Raw genomic sequence first — 19321 nt, forward strand, 5'->3', positions numbered from 1 at the left:
TGACCTTTAGTTACCCGACAGCGCGCGACACCAATGTTGACGTAATTGTCATGGTAACAGGATCCCGCCTCGTACGTGCATTCGTGCGCGTTCACGAGAGGACGAAAGGCGCTAAGGTTAAGGACACCTGGGGCTTCGTTCCAAACCGCATGTGCCACACTAGTCTACTGCAGCATTCCAGAACGCCGCCGCAGCTGCACTCTCACCGCCGCTAGTGTTCAGGAGGGCAGGGTGTGATTTGGGACGCAGCCCTGGAGAACAGCGAGGCCGAAACTCTCCACCTCAGCGAGTGCACATGGATTCCTCCTCCTGCTCTAATTTCCTTTTACTGAGAACACGAACATTATTTAGTGTCCTGTAAAGTGCTCTCGCACACACGAACATGATTCACATTAGTATAATGGTAATATTTTGTTATTTTAAGAAAATGACATCACTACTGCATGGCTTGTTTTCATGTTTAACTAATGCTGCAATTTTCTAAAAGAATACAAATATTCCATATAGGAATAAACAAATTAGAAACAGACTTTCAATTAATAACAGTGTACATGAATTACATTTTTATATGTGGATTAAAAAAAGCAACAAATAAAGCAGTAACGAGTTGTCATGTCTTTGCATTAAAGGGGAAAAAAACTGCAGATACATTAACTAAGAGTAGCCTTTACCTTAACAAAAATAGCCACACCCTTAATACCCCCCCACCACCACCACCACCTCACACTCATATGTCATGTTGAAAAAAATGTCACAGCTTAAGAAAACAGGCCTTTGCTAATCAACACTCGTGTTATAAATAGACCAATCCAGGCAGAAGCACAATGACGTGTGATGGCTATAAAGCCTGGATATGTGATGGTTTATATTTGGCAGAGATTGGGGTCACTTCATGAATGCACTCAGCACTGGTTCTGCTGCAATCGCATGCACTAGAAAGCAAAATGTCTATAAATACCCATAGACCAATTTGCATGCATGCAATTCAATTACATTTTATTTATATAATGTTTTTAACAATGGACATTGACATACAGCAACTTTACAGAAAGTACAGATATAAAATTGAATTTTATCCATAATGAGAATGCCAGAGGCAACGGTGACGAGGAAAAACTCCCTGAGGTGACAAAAGGAAGAATTTTTAGAAGAACCAGAAAGGGAACCCATCCTCATCTGAGTGACACCAGATAATGTGATTTTATAGATCATTTCTCCTCTATAGCTCTGCAATATAAATGTAATCAGTGAGCTTGAGTATGAGCTTCATTAGAGTTTTAGCTTGAAGTCCCTTTCATCTGGAATTCTCTTGTATATAAAGTTAAATGTAATATAAACAAAATAATAGAAATTGGCATCTTTAGGCAGTCCAATGGCAAACATTATACAGCCAACTTGTCTGTGTCTATATGGTACCATCCACAGTAAACCATGGTGATCTGTAAGCCATTTGTACGGGGACATCCTCAGCAGGAGAGAGAGAGAGAGAGAGAGAGAGAGAGATTATTGGGTATGCTCATTGTCATGTAATGGTGTACAGTGTACAGTGTGTGCAGTGTGCAAGCAGGAACTCTGGCAATACTAGCTATCACAGCACAAATAAATGGGAGAGCCAGAAGGTTAACACGAAGGCACCCTGGGACATAAAGCAGCCAGCCACTCCACTGTCAACAAACCTGTGTAAACATGTAAAGGAAGGCTGTTACATAATTGGGAGTCTTTGTAAGAGGAGCTGTGGCCTTCATCAGTTAAGGTACCAACAAATATCCTGCACCTTTTGATGAATTTTGGCATGACAGATAATAAAATACCAACAGTTTGCTCAGGTACTGTGGCATGAGACCATTCAGTGCTAAAAAAAAAAGTAGTATTTTATAACCAGTATAAAATATTTACTGGGAGCTAGTGTAGTGTGGATTACATATTGTTTTTATTTTTTATTTGTATAGCACTTTTAACAATGGATATTGGTGAGAAAGTCATATTTTTGGTTCTACTCTAGCTGCTGCTTTATGGACTAACTGTAGATTGTAGAATTATCTAGTGTCTCTTATCTGGCTTTGCTGAAACACGTAACTGTGTTTCATCACTATAACAGTGTGAATAATAGTACACTGAGATAACATATATAGAAAAAAGAGCAGTGGACCTAGAACAGAGCCTTGTGAACCAACAAACCTTATCTTAGTATATATAGAGAGAAGTCTGATTGGAGGCCTGTAGTAGGTCATTTACCACTTCAACTAGTGCTGTTTCAGTTCTGTGATAAGGCCTAAATCCTGAATTCTAGATCTCAGGTAAAGTATTTGTCTAACTGCTATACTACAACAGTTCCTAGGATCTTAGAGATTTGATCAGTTCAGTTATTTTTTAATTAGGGTTTATTAACTTTTAGTTTAAAGGTAGCTACCCAGTACAAGGAACTGATCATTTTAGGGCTTAGAAAGCTTCTGGTTAGTATTTGTAATGTGTACATAAGGGATCTATACAAGCTGACTATTTTGATGAGGAAATTAATGAATGGAAATAAAGCATCCTTATTGCTCATCTGTAATAATAATAATGTAGTTATATTGTCATCTACCTTGTGAACTTGTCTTATGTTAAAGTCAGATTTTTTCTATCCAATAAAGGTAAACAAACCTACACATACACTAGCTGAGGCGAGTACACTAGCTGTACGTTTGACGCTGTAGGTTATACATTATGACTAAGACACCATTTTCAATGAGACTAGGTGATGATCTGAGATTAGACTGGGAAAATGATAATATTTAATTCAAATTCAGTATTAAATCCAGAGTGTGTCCACTGTTATCAGTAGGCCATATTATGTACTGAATCTAGTATGGACACGAACGCTATTCTCAGCAAATTTTTTTGGGTTATCAAAATGAATATTAAACTTTAAAACAATGAATGCTTTGTCTAAGGAAACAGCAAGGTTTGAGAATACATCTGCGAAATCTTGTAGAAATGATTCTGGTGGCCTAAAAATAATAGAGAACATGACTTGGGCAGACGTTTGTTTTTGTGGTTGAATATGTTATAAACTTCAAATACATCAAATAAATTATCAGGTTTTTGTTTAATGCCTAAAATATTATAAATAACTGTGACACATCTTACTCTGCCTGTTAGACATAGGCGATGTACACCAATTACTCCTTAATCCTTAATCCTTAAATCCACATTACTAATTTTGTGTGTGCCGCCAAAACACATCTAATTGTATGGACTACATATGAAGAACAATATTAATGTCTACATGAATGTCCACACGTGTCCCCAGCAGAACACTGCCCAGAGCATCACACAGTCTTTACCAGCTTGCCTTCTCACCATACTGCATCCTGGTGCCATCTATAATGCACCCTTTGGTGTCCATATCATGTAACATGATTTATCGGACCAGGTCACCTTCCTCCATTGCCCCATGTTCCAGTTCTGATGTTCACATTGGTCAGGGGTCAGCATGGACATTCTGACCGGTCTGCAGCTATGCAGCAAGCTGTGATGCATTGTGTGATCTTTCTATCATAACTGGCAATTTGTGCTAAAATAGCTTTTTTGTAGGAATGTTAGGTAGGGATCGGTATTTAAACTTTTTTTTTTTTTTTTTTTTTTACATTTTTGTAAAAATCTCTGGCCCTGGCTCTGTAGGGTCACCAAATAACTAGGCTGAGACTAATCAAACATAATACTTATATAGGTAATATCATTTAAAATCATTGCACTTAAAACACTTCATCCCAGACTCTAGTCATCCTACACTCGTTACGGATTAATTAAATAAAATAAATACACAGAATTCTTGAATAGCATCCTGATACTATCTTTAATAGCATTCCTAAAACCATTACTTACATTTGGTAACTATTTTGAAACTTTTCGTTCATGTAAACACTCAGTGTTGCTGCACTATTTTTTTAAACAGGTTTTTAACCCAAAGATGTTTTTTTTAAGCAATTAGTGATAATAGATTTACAGATAATAAATATTTAATATCCATAATATTTATTTATAGCTCAATAAATATTTAATATATTCTGACACATATAGAATCTTTTTACTTTTTAATTTTGTTAATTTCTTTGTCACATGAATAAAAAAAAACAGTAAAAAAAAAAGCAGAAACAGGAAGACACAACTAAAAGTTCATTTAACAATGGAACTTTAGCAGTCAATTCTTACATCTGTTCTAACATAAATATATTTATGTGTGTTTTGCCTTTGTAGCACATCTACGCTCTCAGCTGGACACTTCCATGGCACCTTCTCCATAAGTGTTTCCTCGAACATCCACGAGAACCTGTGCGAGTCGACTCCAGTCCTCTGATTGTGGCACTGCCAACTGCTAGAAAATGTACAAAATACACAAACACAACGAAGCTCAGCTTGGTGCTTTCATTCTCACTGAGGGAGGTAAAAAAAATGTGGTTTTTAAAGATCTGACCAACAGACAGTGTTCCTTTACCATGGTTGTTTTGGCTGTTTTTGTTTGCTTACTGGACATCAACACTGTGATAAATTATTATTCATTTTTATTATATTAGTCCAATTCCATTTGTATTACCTCTCCAACATCATAGATCCAGACTCGACCCTCAGAGTCACCTGCTGCTACTTCGCGGCCCTCTGGTGAAAATCTGACCCGGTTCAGAGCACAAGAACCCTCCACTGTCACACTTGCTGTAGGAACCTGATAAAAGGATTCATATTCAAAATTTCATAAGTGGCATAAAGTAGAATATTTCAACTATTTTACACAGTGCTAGATTTCTCGAGTGTGTATTTTAAGTTCTGATAGACACAATCCTGCTTACTTCTGTGTCTTTGTTAAGGTTCCAGATGTCCAAGCGACCCATTCCATCCACTGTAGAGAAGACAGCTGGGTGCACAGGAGACCACATAACGTCGTAGATGTAGTCAACATTGTCCTCAAAGGAGTAGAGTGGTTTGTTATGCTGTGTGTAAAAAAACCCCCATAAAAGTCAAGGATATTATAATGAAATAATGTAGATACAAGCTAAAAATTTACAACACAGTGACGATAATTGCAGCATACTTGTGTCTTGTACTGCTCTGATTTCTCATGATGAAAATCAATGGCTGACTTTCAAACAGAGCCCTACAGTCCTACAGAGCCCTCCTCAAATCTTAGGGGGAAAACGTTGCTTTCTAGTTACTGATACAGGGCTGCAATCTCTTTTCAGAGGAAAGTACATGCCCAAGAAGTCACTAGGATTGTTTTAGAAAAAACATAATCATAAAGCAGAATGTAATTGTTAATATTTGGTCTCAGAATCAATGACTGAATGAGTGTTCGTCTGAAATAGCTGATTTTGCCGTGCCAAATGAGCTCACTACCTTTCTGATGGGTTTGGTTTGAGTTTCCGGCCTAATAATATATTTCTCTTCAACTGAATGATAAACACTGTAACTGATTTGTATTAGCTGAGATATTAACCGAATGTAGTGCTACATGATCAACCATAAGATTAATGGTACTGGAAAAGGGAGGGAGGATTGATATAATGTCTTTGCCCTCTGTTTTGTGTTTAGTTTCTGCTTTCTAATGATTTCCTAGCTTTGACCACTGGGGGAACTCTTTAGTTGGTTGCCAGCCAACAAGGAATAGCATCTTTTTTCCTCTGCTAGCAACTTGTCACTTTCTTTGCTCTTGAACTATTCAAGAAGCTTTGTGAGAGAAATCTATTTTTGTCATTTGTGCATTGCTGGGCCCTCTGCCCATTCCTTTTGTGTCCCTGAAGCAAAGACAGTTAAGGGCCTTGCTCAAGGGCCCAGCAGTTCCAGCTTGGCAGTGATGAGGCCTGACCTTCTGATCCAGTGTCTTAACCACTGTCCTTATAAATGACATCAATATACGACAAAATAGAAAGATAAAAAAAAAAACCTCTTACTTTAGTTGACCAGAGTTTGGCAGACCAGTCAAAGGATGAAGTGGTGAACAGGTGGGAGAAATCAATGGGGCCCTCAGCATTATTGCAACTGATGCCAGTCACTGGTCCCTGGTGGCCCTTGAAAATCTCCCTAATACCTGCCTTACTATACAGACAAAAGATAAACATGGTGTCAGAGAAATACAATGGTTTATGGAATTCACATGGCAGGACATCTGAATGCACTCACCTGCCGTTCCGCGAGGCTGTGTACACTGGTCCTTCTTCACTTCCCACCACAAAGTTATTCACATCACCAGCAGGAAAAGCCATTCCAGTCACAGCCACTAGCCTAGACTTGCTATAGTATAGTTCAATACTGTCCTGTGAATGAACCGAAAATAAAAAATACAACATTCCTGTATGCTCACAGAAATGCTATGATTACTCAACAGACAAGACTTAATTAACAGCATCAGCAATATGGATGTACTGTACATGCATACTGGTGACAAAACAAAGGAAAACAACATAAAATGATTTGGTAAGGCCTTGGACCACCACAAAGCACCAGAAGAGGTTCAATGCATCTTGGCGTAGATTGTACATGTATCTACACTAGAGATACTACAGAGATAAATACACTATATTGCCAAAAGTTTTGGGACACCCATCCAAATCATTGAATTCAGGTGTTGTTTTTCAGGGGTTGGGCTCGGCCCCTTAGTTCCAGTGAAAGGAACTCTTAATGCTTCAGCATACCAAGACATTTTGGACAATTTCATGCTCCCAACTTTGTTGGAACAGTTCGGGGATGACCCCTTCCTGTTCCAACATGACTGCACACCAGTGCACAAAGCAAGGTCCATAAAGACATGGATGAGAGAGTTTGGTGTGGAGGAACTGTGAGTCCTGACCTCGACCCAATAGAACACCTTTGGGATGAATTAGAGTGGAGAATGCGAGCCAGGCCTCCTTATCCAACATCAGTGCCTGACCTCACAAATTCTAGGGGAATGGTCAGAAATTCCCATACACACTCCTAAACCTTGTGGAAAGCCTTCCCAGAAGATCTGAAGCTGTAATTGTTCAGAGAATGAAACTGTCCAAAATGTCTTGGTGAAGCATTAAGAGTTCCTTTCATTGGAACTAAGGGGCAAAGCCACTGGAAGCAACAACTGCCCTGAAAAACAACATATTTTGGCAATATAGTGTATCATTAATCCAAAAGATATTCACTCAGTGGCTGTTTTGAAAGACATTGTTGCTCCAAAATCTCCCAGAGGTGTTCAATTGGGTTGGAATTTGGAGTTTAAAGGTCATACTATATGATTTACATTATTTTTAATCTATATCAAACCACACAGTGTGCTTTAATGCCCAGTGGATAGGGAAGTTATCATCCTGCACTGATCTTTTCCTCTAAAGGGAGACTAAAATGCCCCTACATTCTAACAACCACCAGTGTTTTTTTATTTGCCACCTGTATGTACTGTATGTTCGAGTCTATACACACATATACAGAAAAAATCAAAGGTTGTGATGATCATGATCTGTGCTGCAGAAACATCTTCAACAACTTGATGTTTTTTATTTACCTGATCATCAAATTATAAGTTTTGTCTCTTTACCTGTGGCTGAGAAAGCATATCTAAACTCCAAGAGCACATCTTGCCATCTGTTGACACAGTGATCAGGTTGTTGGCGTTTTGGGTTCCCACTACGTTTATGCTGGACACAGGATGCTGCAGAGAAAAAGTGATGAAAAAAATAAACACTTTAAAAGCAAAAATGATGATCAAACATGCTGTACCATGGATGTCTAGTAGTAGTATGTCAGTGTGGAATAGATTCGAAGATGTTTTGTCAATCATCTGAGGAGCTCCGGTTTTTATATTCGGTGTCTGATTTATTCTACTCAGGGTCAAGGTGCATCCAGGAGCCTATCCCAGGAACCCCACTTTTGGGTAATGACCCAATATCTCATCCAGCAGTCACCACTTCAGCATGTTTTTGGAAGAATGCAGAGGAAACTGGGGAGAAGAGGCACAGAACCTCCACACAGACAATTCCCTGAGCTCAGGACTGAAATGAGGACCCTGGACCTGTGAGGTGGAAATGCTACACACTGCCACATGGTCCTGAACTGTCTTGAGTCTGGACCCAAAGCTCATGAAATGTATCAGATATTTTGCGGATGTGAATGTAAATAATTTGTTCTTTTTGTAATGTTTCAAAACATTACAAAAATTGTAATTTGTAATGTTCTTACGGTATGAGTAGCAACAGATAAAGGTGTCCTCTGTACTGGAGTTCTCCTGTGGCTCCGATTGTCCCATAATGCAATCTGTCCAGAGTAAGTGCCTCCGACTACGAGGTTTGGATGAAACTTTGCGAAACCTGCTGACATCACAGAGGACTGCAGAGGGAGATATGCGAGACAGAGGGTTGCATATTCACAAGAATTCACACGAGATATTTCAAGTCTCCAACAATTAAACTTATGAGAAATTCCATTTAATTTTGTATTGGATGCGTTCATCATACATTGCAATACAGCACAGCTGAGTGCAGAAATAAATGAGGCAGTGTATCGTATTTAAATAAACTCAAGGTCATATCTATTATTAGAAGGGAACATAAAGACGGGGAGAGAAGGGAAGAGACAAATGGGCTAATTTCATTACTGCTGCTATTCAGGGAGAACACAAACAAAGACTGACCTTAGAGTGCCTCAGCTATCTGGCCTGCAATTCACTGTTACTCCTGGATACTGCTTAGATACTAACTCAATTTCACCAAAAATACTGGTACTTTTTTTAACGCACCTGGCATTTAAACCAGTTCTTTAGTGTCAGGTTACCAGTCACGGCTCTACTTTATGTACGAGTGTTTCTTAGACGATATGAGCAACAATCAAAAACACTGACCTGACAGTGGAATATGTATTCTGGGGCTGTCTTCTTAAACTTCATGTTCCACACCAGCACAACTCCATCTGGTTCCTGTGGTGCATGCTCATTGGCGTTGTATGAAGCCATCAGCAATTCCGAGTGCTGAGAAGAAGGTATTAAAAACATAAACGCACTAAAATTAATATAGTAACAATAAATCGGTGTGGAACTGACAGATAGAGAGTGTACAAAAGAGTATAGCAGTAAACATACTAATCAACACAAAAGTCAGGTCACCAACTGTGGTGTCAGAAGAGCGTTCTTCTACTCTGACAGTGTCCTACATTTCATTTACATTTCTGGCATTTAGCAGACGCCCTTATCCAGAGTGACAATTTATCTCTCTTTATATATATATATATATATATATATATATATATATATATATATATATATATATATATATATATATATAACTGAGCAGGGTTAAGGGCTTTGCTCAGGGGCCCAGCAGTGGCAGCTTGGTTGACCTGGGATTTAAACTCACAACCTTCCTGTCAGTAGTCCAACAATTTAACCACTAAGCTACCACATTCCCGCAAAGAGTTAATTATTCATGTCAACAGAAGCAGTATGTAACGTTCAGGAGACACCGCCTGAGGTGATCGAACCCGAATCTTTGTGACGATTGCCCACATGCAGTTTATCAGAGCCACAAGCAGGACTAGCTTCCTCACTTCAGTTTTACTTCCATCACTTCCATGTATTGAACTCAAACACGATCAAACAAAATTTGTAATCAATTCCAAAAAATTCAAATATTAGAAATCAAACTTAATTCATTCACAACTTTAGCCTGTTTTACTCCTGAACTAATATAGAACTGAAAATCTTCTAGAAGCTATCCTAGAATTTTTCTGCTCAAGAAAACTAAATTAAAAACTCATCTGTAGTTACACAAAGGTAGAGACCACTGTAAAGTGACTCTCTAGTTTCCTGGGTAAGATAGTTTTATGCAATAATTTGAATCTAAGCCAATTCCCTTACAGTGCCAAAATGTTACAACGGCAAGAGTGTTGTTTTTATTGTGCATGATCGCTTTAATCTTGATCTGATTTATGATCTTTAAGCTTTAATCTCTTATCTACAGACTATAAGCTGCACACTAACAGCAGGTGTGTTGTTATAATGGCTGTAAGTTCAGCAACTCTCACTTCCTTACCTGCGGTGACCAGTCCAGACAGGTGACAACTCGATGTTTGGACCATTGCTCATCACAGAATTGTCGGTTAAAGGACAGATTTAATCCAGCTTGTGTGTCCCTAGTGATCAAATACATTAACTTTGTATTACTTAAATAGAAATAATAAAATATATTTACTGACTTTTGATATTTAATTTCTTTACAGTTCATACATCAATGTATATGTGTATGTATACAGTGACTGACTTTCCACCAAAGTTCCACCATAAGACCACCACTGACTACACAGTCATCCATTCATCCATCCATCCATCCATCCATCCATCCTCTACACAATTTATCCTACTGGGTCTCAAGGAACCTGGAGCCTATCCTATGAGACTTGGGGCACAAAGCAGAGGCCACCCTGGACAGGATGTCAGTCTATCACACACACTCAGACACCCATTCACACACTACAGATAAATTAGAGATGCCAATCAACCTACAGTTCATGTCTTTGGACTGGCGTAGGAAACCAGAGAACCTCGAGGAAATCCCTGAGGCACAGGGAGAACATGCAAACTCGAATTGAATCCCCAACCCATGACCAGATAGTGTTTGTGTGAATGCAGCAGTGACACTGACATTAACACACTGTTCCTAATGTGCTTTCATCTCTTATTTATGAGCTATAAACTGTACAACTAAAAGATGGGCCTCTATTAATGCTGCTGCACCGGATGCACGCATGCACGCACGTACGCACACACGCACACACACACAGTATTACTGCTGTGCTGAATGATCCACCATCCAGATAACATCTGCTTAATGATGATCCAGTGGTGGTTCCTTTGTATAAGTGGAAATGTTGGCATAGTAACAGACAGGTTACAGTCATTAATAGTACATAAAAAAAAGCACCTGATGAAAGGTTAATAAAATGGACAATGAGTTTAGCTGCACGACTAGTGCATCCGATAATTTTCTATCTTTATACATTTAAATAACTGTCTGCTTTTTTCTTTTCCAATATCAGCAGACATTTAGAAGAAATGCAAAAGATTAAATGTGTCTCATATCCAGTGTACATTGATTACATCTTTGCTAATGAGAAATTCCCTGACCCCTCTCTGTCTTCCATTCTACGTCCGCTGTAGTCAAAGAAAATATCCAAGTCGTCAGCAAGTGTTCGCTCCACCAACCGAATGCTACGGTTAAAGAAGATCAAGAAATCCTCAGAGTGAACGATCTGCTCCTTCTCCTCCTCTGTGAGCTCCTTGGGATATTCTACAAAACATAAATCCATTCGTCAGCATGACGTTCATGTTATGTAATAATTTTATAATGTACCATGAGTTCATAGTGACCTTGCACAGCCTCCTGATTGTCATCCACCTTAGGTGCTTCAGATTCAGGTTTGGGTTTGACCACAGGAATTTCTTCATCCTTCTTCTCTTCTGTGGAGAATAGGAGAGAGATTTTATAAGATCTCAAAGTGTGTAGTGTGTATTTATGGGGGAGTGTAAAGTCCTATGAATAATGTACCTTTTTGATTGTATTTTTCAAGTACAATTACAAGTGGGACAGCGCAATGGTGTTAGTACACCAAAATCATTTGTATATTTTTACATTTTTAAAATCCAATTAGATGAAGTAATGAATTTTTTTAATCATATATTTTATGAAATGCTCAAGCAGAATGCTCTTAATTTCAGTAACAGTATGTTTCAAATGGAAAACAGATTAGACTGGCAGAGATACTCACTGATTCATTGAAAATCCAAAAATCATCAGGATGTGATGCAAAATATCAGAATGTATAGACTGGGATATTATTTTCAGGATCTGGCTGCCATGTTGAGTACTCATACTCTACTGTATGAGTAAATTATTCCAGCTCTTATATTTTCAGTTGCATCCAAGTCATTAGGCAAAAAAAGCCAGAGAGCTAAATCCATCCATCCATTTTCTATACCCGCTTTATTCCTGATTAGGGTCACGGGGATCTGCTGGAGCATATCCCAGCACACATTGGGCGAAAGGCAGGGGTACACCCTGGACAGGTCACCAGTCCATCACAGGGTCACACAACCACACACACTCACTCCTATGGGCAATTTAGAATTACCAATCAACATAATGTACATGTTTTTGGACCGTGGGAGGAAACAGGAGTACCTGGAGTAAACCCACGCATACACGGGAAGAACATGCAAACTCCTGCTTATTTAGAGGATTTTAAAATCAGATCTGAAACGCTGTGGATTAACTCAAACATTTCACAATTAGACTAATAAAACAAAGTAAATAAATAGGATGCAAATTTTACAAGAGGAATCAGGAGTAACATCCCCATGTGAGAATGCTGAATGCTGGAGGTCAACACTGTATTGAGTTTTACCTTCAGGCAGCTTTGGTGCTACAGGAGTCTGGGTGTCTTTACTGTATGTCACCAGTTCTTTGGGCACGTAATCAAACTGTACAATCTCTGATGCTTCAAGTTTCTGCATTTTGCACCTGAGGAGAAAAAGAACAGCATCAAACAGAGCCTTACCTACTCTCAGTTCAGATGAACAACCTGCTCAAAGTTTAATGCTCTGATTTTAAAATCTCACCTGTGATCTGATTCTGCTAGGAGCTGAAGAGCCGAGGGGTCCATGTCCCACTGCAGTGTCCTGAACACACCAGCACAAGGTGAAGATGTCATAACTATACAGTCACACACTTATATGTATGCTTCACACACAGCAATGAATCTCTCAGCACTCTGTCTGGTTAAATAATACAGAAAAGGAAGGATCTGCACTGACCAGCAGAATACTAATAAAAAAGAGTGTTGCTTACTTTTACTTTAGTCTATGTTTCTTTTATTTGAATTCTCTTCTCTCGTAAGTGAGGGCAGAGAAAGTGCAGGTATCACAGTGCTCAGTGCTCACAGAACACATGGTGCAATTCACTTCACCCTGCTCTTGTTCTGAATGAGCATGCTCACTGACACTGCTCTGAGAGCTCGGGTCTATTAATGTTAACATTTAAACAAATCCTGAGCTTGACAACTGACAACATAGGATGATATGAGCCTAGCACAATGTCACATTTCAAAGCAGTGGCAAAGAACATGGCTTAACAAGTTCAACTTCAAGTTCACCGTGGAAGCGGGGATGTGGTCAAGCGCCGGCCTGTGAATGAAGAGCAGAGCTGCAGTGGGTAAGTGGTCAAGGATCACACACCTGTGATTAACTGGACTAATGATTGTTCTCTGTTTGCGGCAGGGACAAAAGGGGAAGAAGTGGAAGAAGAGCAGAGCACACAGGAGAGTGTGTGTGTGAATAAGTGTGTGTGTGTGTGTGTAGTTAAAACGCTGAAAAGTGAAAATAAAAATAAAAGCACAATTACGAGTTCATCAATCCTGCCTCTAGTTTTCTCAAGTCACCTGTCAGGACGATGACAACTTTATTGTTAAATGTTTGCAGAATCCAAAGTACATGGGAAAGAATGAAATACTTTTGCACAGTCGACATAATGCATGGAACCAAGCGAACAGAGACAGAGATTTGATATGGGTGGGAGAAAAAGTATTGCACAAGTCTGATGTACATGCACATGTATGAGTACTGCAACCTGAAGACATGGTTGAATGAATAGTTCACATTGAGTAAAGGTTTTTGATTTTAAAATCAAACATGAGACATGCTATACAACAACATGAAAGCAAACTGTGCCCAAAGATTTATAGGAGCTAAAGTGAAATTGCGGTAGTGTATTTGTGTATGTATTGAGGTGAAGCAGGAAAAAACAGTTTCAGATTACCTCCATGTTACTAGGACAATCTCATCTATCCTAGAAAACAAATCAATAAATGAATGCTCTTTAAAACCAGCAGCAAAGAGTGTTTTACTCTCACTGGAGGCCATTAGTGCAATAAATCAAATAATCATCGCTGGACACCAGCCTATGACATAGCCTTCACTGCTACCCAATTTTACACTGACATGAGCCACAGTGCTCTTCACCACCATTATCAACACGAGTGGGTTTCTTCTTTGGAAGAATTGTGTCTATCAATCCACACTGAAAAAAAATACATCTACAGTTAAGGCATTTGGCAGACTCTCTTATACAAAGTGCTCTGAATCAGTAAATACATCCAGAATCTGGTTCATGGACTAAGAACACAATCAGCATTTTGGGAAGGTAGTTTAGTAAGAACTGCACAAAGACAACACACCTTTTTTTTAAAAAAATAAAGTGCTAATTTAAGTATGTTATGAAGAGATAATTGTGGGGTCTGGTAATTGCTTTAAAGTAGGAAGGTGCTGGTTGGTTTTTGGTTTTGTAGGTAAGCAGCAGTGTTTTAAATCTGATGCAGGCCGCTACAGGAAGCCAGCATCAACGGTGTGGTGTGGAAGAAATTAGGCAGGTTGAAAACAAGTCAAGCAGCTGCATTTTGGATCATTTGCAGATGTTGACTAGCGCTCAGAGGTAGACCTGCTAGGGGTCCAGGACCTGCAGGAGTCCAGTCTCAAAATGACAGAGGGCTGAACAAGCACCTGAATGACCTGTGTGGACAGAAATGGATGCAGCCTTCTGATGTTGTGAAGGAGAAATTAGTATGAGCGTTTCAGCTTAGCAGCCTAAAAGGAAAAGAAGTGTTGATTCCATAGATACCGCAAGGCTGCACGCAGTGACAGAAGGTGAGCGTGATAAACTGGCAACTTGGGTTGCCAATAAAATATTGTACAGAAACATCTGTAAAACATTTGCTCATCTGGTAGATGCTGAGCTGAGGGTTAAGGCTCTTGCTCAAGGAGCGGTTTTGATGATGCTGGGATTTAATCAGCAACCTTTTAATCTGCTACTCAAAGCCATAACCACTGAGTCACATTGATTCCACCAGATCTGCCACTGAATTGATGCCACTAAAATAATGCACTGAGGCTTAGAGGCTTTGAGTCTAGGGTGTTGTGTGTATAATCTCAGTATTGGCTACTCACATTATAGCATGCTGGATGATGTGGGTTCAATAAATGCTAAAGATAAATTTTTCAATAAAACTCATCATAAAAATGACCATTATAGCTAAATTACACTTAACATAAGGTAAAATCTTTGTTAAATGTTTTCGAACACCCGCAGACTTTCTGTGAGTGTTCGAAAACATTTACAAAACGGCAGTAGATATCTTTGTGCACTGGCAGTTTCGTACCTAGCCATGGTTCCTCCCTCCACTGACTCCTGGCTCCAGTTGTCACTGGAAGCGCTCACTGATTGTGAAGAGGGAGACAGAGGGGTAGGGACTAAATAATGAAAATAACAGGTATCCCATGTTAAAAGCTGGAGTGGCTGCACTGGAGTCCACCACAGAGTGGAGAGAGCAGCGGAAGAAAATGAATATAACAGATCAAAATGGTGAAATTAAAGAGGACAAAAAGAAAGAAAGAAAGAAAAAACAGAGAAATTGTTTTAATTATTATCATTTCTGACATTGTTTGACAATTTATCATATAGAGTACACACACACACAAAATCAGCTATTGTGATTTATGTTGAATATGATAGTCCATCAAATACAGGTTACATGTGTATTTGCCACAGTGGAAATGAAATGTAGCCACATTGTTGAAATATTTATTCATATTACAGACACCACTGTCCCAAAATTCAATGGTTTGTTCACAGATACTGGAAGTAGCTCCAGTGTCCCATCTGCTTTTCCATCATAAGACGTCATTGTCTTTGTCACTTTAACCTAATCTTGAAGAAGAACAAAAGAAAACCCAGATATCTGCATATTTGCTCTAAAAAATAAATTCCAAGCTACAGACGGCAAAAAAGGAATGAAGAAAAAGACAGAGACGCCTCTTTATTATATATTTTTATGACATTTACTCCAGGAATGTTTTCCCATGGCTGTCTGGGAAACAGTTACAAACTGATTCAATGAGCTCATTGTTTAAAGCTCTGAAAAGTCAAAACTGCTCTGCCGGGGGAAAAAGTGAAAACATGACTGTAAATTTGGTGCTGTCAAAGCCTGGACTACCTTTTGAGAGGGAAGAATTTGTGTTATGCGTTACTAATCTAGTCTCTTTCGGTCTGAACGCTCCACACGTGAGAGAGTAACTACTTAACACACAGGGTGAATTTTATAAAGATGTGTGTTATGTATCTGTGAATGTCATCTGTTCAAAAGTTGTTTAATGCTCACATGAGAAGAACTTCCAAGGGTGTGTGTGTGTGTGCCAAGAGGCATGTTTCATACTCTTATCACAAAGCAGATATAGCAATAGAGGAATCTCAGTTATCCACCCTTGAACATTCCAACTCTTGTTTTTCTGGTAGATAGGTAAGAGAGAAAAAGAACTATTATGGGATGTGGAAAGAAGATCCTGATGATAAATAATTACCCATTTCATATAAGAAACAAGAAGGATCTACATTACACTACACAATCTACATTAACCATGATGTTTGTAACCAATCATGTACTTTGCTCTTTGTTCTCTGTTTGATGAATAATTCATGTGTTCTTCGTTGGAGATTCATGCAAAGCTCAAAACCTCTTTGTAGCGCTCTCTAGCACACCGAGGCGAATTTGGGTAAAGCGTGAGCATCTACACGGCCTTGTGAATAAGTACTGTGATGAAATAAATATTTGCTTGAACAAATATGCAAATGTTGGTAGTGACTTTCCAGCACACACAATACAAACAATTACACCTCCACAGTGTGAAGACATCAGCACACAAATTACAGATTTATTTAGTATCTCTAGTGGCACCTTCTTCAGTTTAATTTGGTTATTACAGTTGGTTTTCATGCCTTTTAAACTTCTAGGTTAATTCAATTAAATTTATTTGTATAGCGCTTTTAACAATGGACATTGTCTCAAAGCAGCTTTACAGAAGTTTAAACAGAGAAGAGAAAAAAAAATATATAAAGTAATGTAATGTAATCTTAAATCACTTAGCCAGACCTTTAGACTGACGGCAGAAGGCCTTGGACTCCATGACAGCTTTTATTTTATTAATTTACCATTAAAAATGGTAAATTAATGTGAGACACATGAGTGTCCAACCAATCAGATGCTGACTTTAAAACTCCTGAAATTTCATCAACAGTTTATGGGTGTGACTTCTGGTGCTGAGGCTAAGCTTAAAGTGCTGTTCACTTGTTTACTGGTTATGATTATAAAAGCTATAAATTGTAGTTTGTATCAAAAACTGTAAAGATGATCCTCTAATCTCAAACATCTTATTTATGAAGGAGCTGATAGTCTGACATGGAATTTGAAGAGCTCCAGTGTTCAGACCAGATTTTGAATTCACAGCTTAATCATGGCACCTGGACATACTGATCTGAGCAAAACTAGATTAAATTCCCATTCATATAGCATCAATGCAGAGAAATGTACAATATATCGTTCATTCACTCATCGTCTATACCCGCTTTATTCCTAATTAGGGTCACGGAGATCTGCTGGAGCCTATCCCAGCACACATTGGGTGAAAGGCACCCTGGACAGGTCGCCAGTCCATCACAGGGCCACACATATAGACAGACAACCACACACACTCACACTCACTCCTATGGGCAATTTAGAATTACCAATCAACCTAATGTACATGTTTTTGGGCTGTGGTACCCAGAGTAAACCCATGCAAGCATGGGGAGAACATGCAAACTCCACACAGAAAGGCCCCTGCCTGTTCGAACCCTGGATTTGAACCTGGGATTTGAACCCAGGACCTTCTTGCTGTGAGGCAACAGTGCTAATCTCTAAGCCACCATGCTGCCCTACAATATACCAATAAAGGGAAAATATAATCATCCCTTCATTGACATATAAATGGGATGAACAAGAACAGGATGTGGATGCTATTAGTGATGAAATGACTTCTCTAGCATGCAGGTTTGAAATTCCTCTAAGTGAAATACCTGAAGGCAGATCTGGAGACATCGCTCTTGTCTTTCTATCCAAGTCTAAGTCTTCTGATGCATTCTCTGCCATTTGCAGTAACTCAGACTAAAAAAAAGACAAATAAATGGTCTGAGAATAAACACAAGAGAAGAAAACAGAGAGCATAAAAAAGTATTCACCTCTTTCTTTTTTCTTTCTTCTTCTTTTCTTCTTTTTTCTTCATGCATCTGAGCAACAAGCTGTTTTGTGTGCTCCAGTTTGGCTTTTATTCTGCGTGTGTCAGACGTCATCATGCTGTTTACTCTAACACAACGTGCACAGGTCAGTTCTGGGTGAACACAATCACATTTTTTTTATTCGTTAAATCGTATTATGATCATTACTACAATCTAGAAGTCGTACAATCAGATTATACCTTAAAGTCCACAAAAAACATTCACTTGTTAGAGCTGCTTTTATATTTGAATTGAATTTTATTTAATGTTTTTACTTAACTTTTATTGAAACTAAAGTCACTGGTTTAAAATTATTTATATATATATTTTTATATTTTTTGCTTGTTTGCCTCTCACTTAATTTTCAGCAAAAATAAATTAAATAATAACAAAATAGTAATAATAATAATAATAATATTTAAATGAAATGTGTTCATTCAAAATGCTTTTATATAGAATGTTTAAATGATTGATGCATTATAAAGAGGAATATAATAATAATAATAATAATAATAATAATAATAATAATAATAATTTTACAACTCAAGATTTCTTACAGCTTTGCATGAAGCCAGCATCACTTTTAGCCTTAATCCATTACAGATGTCTCTCATTTTCACCTGCCTGTATACAAAAACTCTATTCATTCTAACATTTTATTTTATTTTAATTTCCAGATTAAATACCAGTCTCCTGATGAGAGGGTTTAAATGAATGCAGTCTGTTAGCTTTGCTGATGGAGTGATAATACAGCACACAGCAGGCTAACAGGCTAACATTGTTCATTTTCAGCCTCGAAAAGGAAAAGGTCAGGAATAAAACACAAGATAAATGAAACATGCAGGTTAACAGATGTGTGTATTTACTGTACCGGTGTTTCTTTCTGTATAAGGACTTCTTGTATTTCTCCGTCTGTGCTCCTCCTGGAACCACTGTCCCTATAACGGCATGCAAAATTCAGGGCGCGGCGTTTAGACACTTAGCGGTAATTACAATGAACGGCATGTAAAATACCGGGCGCGGCTTCTACACACTTAGCGGTAATTTCAATGAACGAGGAAAGCGAGCTCCTACAAAAAACCCTAAACAATATCTCTTAAAATGCTCCACCGGTCTAACATAACTAATCATTATCTACAGAAACTTAATATTAAAAAGTTGAAGTAAAAAAAAATAATTGTACGTTTTGTGAAGAAAGTAAA

At 38.4% G+C, this 19321-nt stretch overlaps 1 protein-coding gene across 8 annotated transcripts; it reads right to left on the bottom strand.

Moving 5' to 3' along the window:
- Positions 1–3180: 3180 nt before the first annotated feature.
- On the bottom strand, positions 3181–19087 carry dync1i1 (dynein, cytoplasmic 1, intermediate chain 1). Of its 8 annotated transcripts, none has more exons than XM_058398907.1 (17): positions 18991–19087; positions 18084–18232; positions 17922–18009; positions 15193–15334; positions 12602–12661; positions 12388–12503; positions 11354–11443; positions 11111–11273; positions 10020–10119; positions 8834–8959; positions 8176–8322; positions 7535–7648; positions 6154–6287; positions 5925–6069; positions 4827–4967; positions 4577–4702; positions 3181–4354 (listed from the first exon to the last, which is right to left on the bottom strand). In XM_058398907.1, exons 2-17 carry the CDS (start codon positions 18195–18197, stop codon positions 4253–4255), a joined length of 1908 nt encoding a protein of 635 aa, XP_058254890.1. In that variant the 5' UTR covers positions 18198–18232; positions 18991–19087; the 3' UTR covers positions 3181–4252. The 8 variants fall into 8 exon arrangements, with proteins under 8 accessions (XP_058254890.1, XP_058254881.1, XP_058254872.1 ...); XM_058398898.1 differs by having other exon boundaries at positions 3623–4357; positions 18084–18207; positions 18991–19009; XM_058398889.1 differs by having other exon boundaries at positions 3626–4357.
- Positions 19088–19321: the final 234 nt, after the last annotated feature.

The sequence above is a fragment of the Hemibagrus wyckioides genome, linkage group LG01 (genome assembly GCF_019097595.1).
Source record: "Hemibagrus wyckioides isolate EC202008001 linkage group LG01, SWU_Hwy_1.0, whole genome shotgun sequence".
NCBI lineage: Eukaryota > Metazoa > Chordata > Actinopteri > Siluriformes > Bagridae > Hemibagrus > Hemibagrus wyckioides.